A 6,309-nucleotide genomic window follows, 5' to 3' on the forward strand; every position below is an offset into this window, starting at 1 on the left:
TGAATCAGGACTACGGTAGGTGTGTCTGTGTTTCCGGATTCCAGTGTGTTTTCTAAGCCATTTTGGCGTGGTGGCCTAACTTTTGCAAGTTCTAGGCCACCATGGTTCATGACCTTAAAACACACTTCAAGCCATTTCTAGGCATAAAACGTTGGTGGTTGGTGGCCTAGAAAACTCAACTTGCGAAAGTTAGGCCACCATGTTGAAATGGTATAAAAACACATCAGGTGTATGAGATCCAGAAATTCTAATTTTCAGATTTTCAACGACGTTTCCACACGATCATTCGAGCAATGAACTACATCAACTTGATGGAAAAAACCGTGCGACGAATGGAACGACGAGCTCAGGTGAGTTTCTGGAATTTTCTAAAAAATTCTTTAGAACTTTATACACAATATGGTCCAAAAACCAACTTTCTAGGTCACCCGGTAGCCGAGATACATCCTTTTCTTTACTAGAGAGTGCGGGGAAGAGGGAGAGCGCAGGCAGCCAGACACTCTAACTGTCTGCGTCTCTCCAAGCTTCAAACCGCTGTATCTCGGCTCCCAGACAAGCTAGAAAAGTAATTTTTGAACCTAAGAGTTTTTCGAAACTGCTATAATCCAAAAATCTAAAAATAAAAATTTCAGCGCAACGAGGCCACTGGTCGTGGCCATCGGAACTTTGTGGAAATGGATCAAATGGTTGAGCACTTGAGAAGAATGTTAACCGACTTGAGAACCATGACTCATGCAAGACTAGAACAGGAATATCGTAATCTTGCGGAAAACTTTGATTTGTTCCGTCCTCATGGAAGAGGTGCAAGACAGGATGATCCAATGGCTCAGAATTAGAACTTTCCGGAACTTCAATGTTTATTTATTCAAATAAATGTATATAAATTCAATTTCCTACATAATGCGACAAAAATCAAGTTTCTAGCTGTACCGGGAGTCGATATACAGCCATTTCGAGACGCTGTACCTAGACTCTCTAACTGGGTCTCTCTGGGTCTCTTCAAAGCGATGTGTCTCTACGTCCAGATAAGCTATGAACTCGTTTCTTTATCAAAATTTTGCGAAATTTAATTTCCTACAAGATGAAAAAAAAACCAAGATTCTAGCTTTCCTGGGAGCCGAGATACAGCACTCTTAAATTTCGAAGAGACGCAGACAACGAGACACGCTGCGTCTCTCACCTTCAAACTTCAAACCGCTGTAACTCGGCTCCTAGGTGAGCTAGAAAGCTCAAAGTTTGATAGAAATGATGCAAAATTCATGGAAAATCTGTTTTTTAGTAATAACACTAAGATTTTTGTCCGGAAAATCAAAAAACCGGCAAAAATAACGACCTTTTTAATTTCGCAGTTTCAAACTATTCTCGAAAAAGTTGATGAAAGTCGGATTTTTGCATCTTGTGAACCCCTTGAAAAGCCTCTAAATCCATTTTCTGTCTCGCAAATGAACTCTATCCATAATTTCCTCTCTTGTCCCTGCAAATTTTTTTTGAGATTCAAATTTCTGTATTGCTCATATGTCCCTCAGCTCATTAGTGCATCCAACCGAAGATCCAATTCCCTACATTTCGCTTTCTAAGAAGTTCTAGAAGTCAGATGATGTATCCATATTACTCATTAGTACATTTTTAAGAAAATTTTTGGATTTTTGCGGTTCCCAAAATTTCATCAATTTCTTTGGTTTTTTTGGAGCTTTTTCGAATCCTTGAACATTGAAAAACGGGACTTTTTAAACTCAAAAACCATTCCAGGATCCTCAAAAACCACTCATTCAATTCAAAAATTCAATTTCTTTTGAGATTTTCGAGAAAGCTCGGATAGCCTAGTGGGATTTTCGGCCAGAAAGTTGGATCTAAGGGTCTCAGGTTCGAACCCCACAGGTGGCAATTATTTTGAAAAGTGTTTTTCTGGGTTTTCGAGGGCGGGAAATTCAAAAATCAAGGTAAAAAATTTCAGAAATGATGTTAAGAGGGCGTTTTGGGCATGCCCTTGCGCAAGGCATAGTGCAACTTGCCCAAGTCTTGGTCCATTTACTGAGAAGTAATGTGGTTATGTACTTTTGGCCATTAAAGTTTCTGAGAACTTTAAGAATCTTTCAAGTATGACATTTTGTACATATAATCATACAAAATTTTCCTACTGCTCATTAAAAAAGTGCATTCAACTGAAAACCAACGAAAATTGTCACTCATGTGATTCGAAAAGTTTAGTTCCCACGCATTATGAAATGTGTACTAATACATCATACTTTTTTGGAAAAAGTACATGTACAATTTGTATAAATAGGCTAGAAATTTCGAGAAAAAAATTTATTGCAATTTTTTTCGGAATTTCGAAGTGAGAATTTAGACACTTTTTGAGTTAACAAATACCGAACTTCATTAAAAAATCCATATTTAGAAAGTTTCGAAATCAAATTTCCTTCAAAATGACCCCAAAATCAGTCTTCTAGCTCTTCTAGGAGCCGAGATACAGCGCTTTGAAGAGACGCAGACGGCGAGAGCACTCTAGCTGTCTGCGTCTCACACAACTTCAAACCGCTGCATATCGGCTCTCAGACAAGCTAGAAACGTGATTTTTCAGTCGTTTCGTGGAAAATTAAATTCTATAAATTTCTAGGAAAGAAGTACATTTTTAGCTCACTTGTGAGCCGAAGCGATACAGCGCTTTGAAATTTATGAGAGACGCAGACAGTTAGAATGTCTCGTTGTCTGCGCTGTCTCATTTTTCTTTAGTGCCTAGTTCCAATAGCTCTCTCTCAGCTCCGATTCGAGCTAAAACGTCATTTTTGAAATTTTCAAAAATTTTGAATTTTGATAAACACTATCTGAAAGTTCAAATTCGTCATTTCTCAAAATCGAATCTATTATCTCAAAAAAAAACATTTGAAAACAATTGGTGCTTTGGATTACTGTAGATTACACTTTCAAACTCTAAAATTGTTTATGCTCTGCCCACCACACCCAAGATTTTAGACCACTAATCTCCATACTTTTGACATTTTTATTAATCTTTTTTCCTTTTTTTTTATCATTCAAAAGCACAAAGTCTAATCTCTTTTCTCGAATTCCAGAAAATCTAGTTAGTTCCAAAAACAATCAATCTGGGTGATGATGATGGGGATGAAGGACATGTCGTCGAAAAAACGACCGACTTCCGAAGGATCAGAAGCTCCGAAACCGAAAAAATTCATCAATGATAAAGGTGAGGAAGATAGAGAAATTCATTCTTTATATTTCTAAAAAGGAATCATTTTTCTAGCTCACCCGGGAGCTGAGATGCAAATCTTTGAAATCTGAAGGCGAGAGATTGAGAGAGCGCAGACAGTTAGAGTATCTAGCTGTCTGCGTCTCTTCAATAACTTCCAAGTGTTGTATCTCGGATTTCGTCTGTCCAAAAAACCAGCTTTGTAGCTCATCTGGGAGCCGAGGTACAAAGCCTTGGAGAGACGTAGACAGCTAGAGTGTCTAGCTATCTGCGTTTCTCGAAAACTTCAATAGACTATACCTCGGCTCCTAGAAAAGCTAGAAACTTGATTCTTTTTTCGTTTTGTAGGAAATTGAGTGCTTTAAACTTTCTAGTATAAAACAATTCTTAGCTATATTGCGAGCTGAGATACACCACTCCAAATTTGGTGAGAAACGAAGACGGCTAGAGTTTTTCCTTGTCTGCCCTCTCTCGCTCTCTCGCCGCCAAAACTTCAAATTGCTGTATCTCGGCTCGAACAGCTAGAAACTCGGTTTTTTCACCAAACTGTATTCTGAAAATCAGGTTTTTAATTAATCAATTCAAAAATTGTTTTTCAGCTTCCATTGCTCACAAAAAAGACCAGAAATGTTGTGGAAACTGTCAACGAAATGCGCAAGTTTCAATTCTAAAACTCTGAAATTCAGAAGTTTTGAAATTCAGAAATTTTGAAATTTTGAAATACGGAAATTCTGAAACACGGAAATTCTGAAATTCTGAAATTCCGAAGTTCTGAAGTCTTGCCTTTCCGAGATTCTCAAATTCTGAGCTTCTGATATTCTAAAATTTTTTCAGACCGGAAAATTTGAGAAACAAGCGAAATCATAGCCCAGAAATCCAGGAGACCACCGTCTGAACTTCCATCTGTGTGTCTGTGTGTCCCGATGTTCCGATGTCCCAAACCTGTCATTTTTCAAAATGTCCTTTGTCCATTTTTTTGACCCAACCAAATTTTTGAACACTGTAACATTTTGAAATTGTCCATTCTACAGTAATACTATTCCAGAATTGCAAAATGTTCCTTGTCTATTTTTTGATGTTTTAGGGCCAAAAACTTTTTTGAACATTTAACATTTTGAAATTTTCCTCTCTACCTAAAATCACAATTTCCTCCTTTTTTGTGATTTTTTTTAGATTACTGTAGCTACTACAGTAATCCGATTTTTGTAATATGATAATCTACCTATATTATTCCTTACTTTTTCTTTTCGTCAAATTTTCCAGATTTTCAGATTTAGGAAATCTGAAATTTGAGAATTTTCAGATTTTCAAATAATTCCCTGATCCTGAAACCGATTTGTCCAATTTTTTTGTGATTTTTTTTTCAGAAATTTGATTCAATAAACGTTTTTTTTTCAGAATTCTTTAAAAAAACTTGTTTTTTCAGGGTTACTTCATAAGTTTCAAATTTTTTTTTGAAATTTTGGAATTTCTAGGATTTTTCGAAATTTTTTAATTTTGGGATTTTTTGGAATTTCCAATTTTTTTTTCGAATTTCTGAATTTCTGGATTTCTGAATTTCTGAATTTCTGAATTTCTGAATTTCTGAATTTCTGAATTTCTGAATTTCTGAATTTCTGAATTTCTGAATTTCTGAATTTCTGGATTTCTGAGTTTCTGAATTTCTGAATTTCTGAATTTCTGAATTTCTGAATTTCTGAATTTCTGAATTTCTGAATTTCTGGATTTCTGAATTTCTGAATTTCTGAATTTCTGAATTTCTGAATTTCTGAATTTCTGAATTTCTGAATTTCTGAATTTCTGAATTTCTGAATTTCTGAATTTCTGAATTTCTGAATTTCTGAATTTCTGAATTTCTGAATTTCTGAATTTCTGAATTTCAAATTTTTTGAGTTTCAAAAATTCAAAATCTCAAATTTTGTATTCAAAAGATTTTTTCCTAGAAAAAAAAATCAAAGATCAACAACCCCAAATGATCAAAGTCCACACTTTTTGCATGGTCATCGAGAAGACAATGTTTTGGAGTACAAAGCAGAGAGTGTGGAGGAGAAGAGACGCAGAGAAGGTTAGAGAAAGTGGGAGAAGGATGGAGAGAGAGAGGAACCCTAAACTTTAAGTTTATTTATCTCAGCTCCTGTAAATGCTACTTAAAAATTGTAAACTATGAAAATGTGCGAAATTCAATTTTACACATTTTCCTAATTTACAAAATTATGATAGCTTTCCTAGTTTTCGAGATATGCGCCTTTAAAGAGACGAAGGCTCCTAGGGAGGGGAAGAGAAAGAGAGAGAGAGTGCGAGTTAGAGAAAAAAAAGAGAAACATAGAACGCACGAGGTGGACGGCGGGACGCGGAATTGTTCTTCTTCTTCTTCTTCTTCTGATGGCAATGTGTTGTGTGTGTGTGTAGCTAAATATCATACACACGGACACACCAAGAAAATTTCGAAATCAATCTAATTTTCCGTTTTTTAAACTTTAATTGATCGATTAATAGTTTTTTTAGAAATTCGAAAAGTTTCGAAATTTGCAAATTGTTTTGGTGTTAAAAAACTCACAATTTTAAGTTTATCACTTTTTTGATGAGATCTTTTTTTGAAAATTTTGGAATTTTGGCGATTTTTGGGATTTTTGGAAACTTTAGAATTTTTAGAATTTTAGAATTTTTAAGTGTTTGAGATTTTTCGGAGTTACAGGAATTTTGAGGTTTTAAGGATTTTTGAAAATTTTGGAAATTTTATTATTTTTTTCGGAATTTTATGAATTTTTAAAAAATTTTGATTTTTATGATTTTTCAGAATTTTGAAGTTGTTGAAATTCCAGAATTATTTCGGAATTTTAAGACTTATTTAATTTTATGTGGAATTCAGAAATTCAGAAATTCAGAAATTCAGAAATTCAGAAATTCAGAAATTCAGAAATTCAGAAATTCAGAAATTCAGAAATTCAGAAATTCAGAAATTCAAAAATTCAGAAATTCAGAAATTCAGAAATTCAAAAATTCAGAAATTCAGAAATTCAGAAATTCACAAATTCAGCAATTCAGAAATTCAGAAATTCAGAGATTCAGAAATTCAGAAATTCAAAAATTCAGAAATTCAGAAA

General features: G+C 34.6%; 2 protein-coding genes across 2 annotated transcripts in view; both read left to right on the top strand.

Moving 5' to 3' along the window:
• Window positions 1-293: 293 nt before the first annotated feature.
• CBG18859 lies at window positions 294-836 on the top strand (the record flags this gene model as incomplete). Its single annotated transcript, XM_002646404.2, has 2 exons — window positions 294-350; window positions 633-836. The coding sequence occupies 2 exons, from the start codon at window positions 294-296 to the stop codon at window positions 834-836; spliced, it is 261 nt and encodes an 86-aa protein (XP_002646450.2).
• A 2,284-nt stretch (window positions 837-3,120) lies between these two features.
• The window catches only part of CBG26612, a gene marked incomplete at both ends in the record, with an annotated part of 8,015 nt that continues 4,826 nt past the window's right edge, over window positions 3,121-6,309 (top strand). The window contains one exon of the mRNA XM_045241399.1: window positions 3,121-3,202. Within this exon, the coding sequence (XP_045100151.1) occupies window positions 3,121-3,202 (82 nt within the window). The remainder of the gene's footprint in view (window positions 3,203-6,309) is intronic.

The sequence above is a fragment of the Caenorhabditis briggsae genome, assembly GCF_000004555.2.
Source record: "Caenorhabditis briggsae complete genome, chrI, whole genome shotgun sequence".
NCBI classification, from domain to species: domain Eukaryota; kingdom Metazoa; phylum Nematoda; class Chromadorea; order Rhabditida; family Rhabditidae; genus Caenorhabditis; species Caenorhabditis briggsae.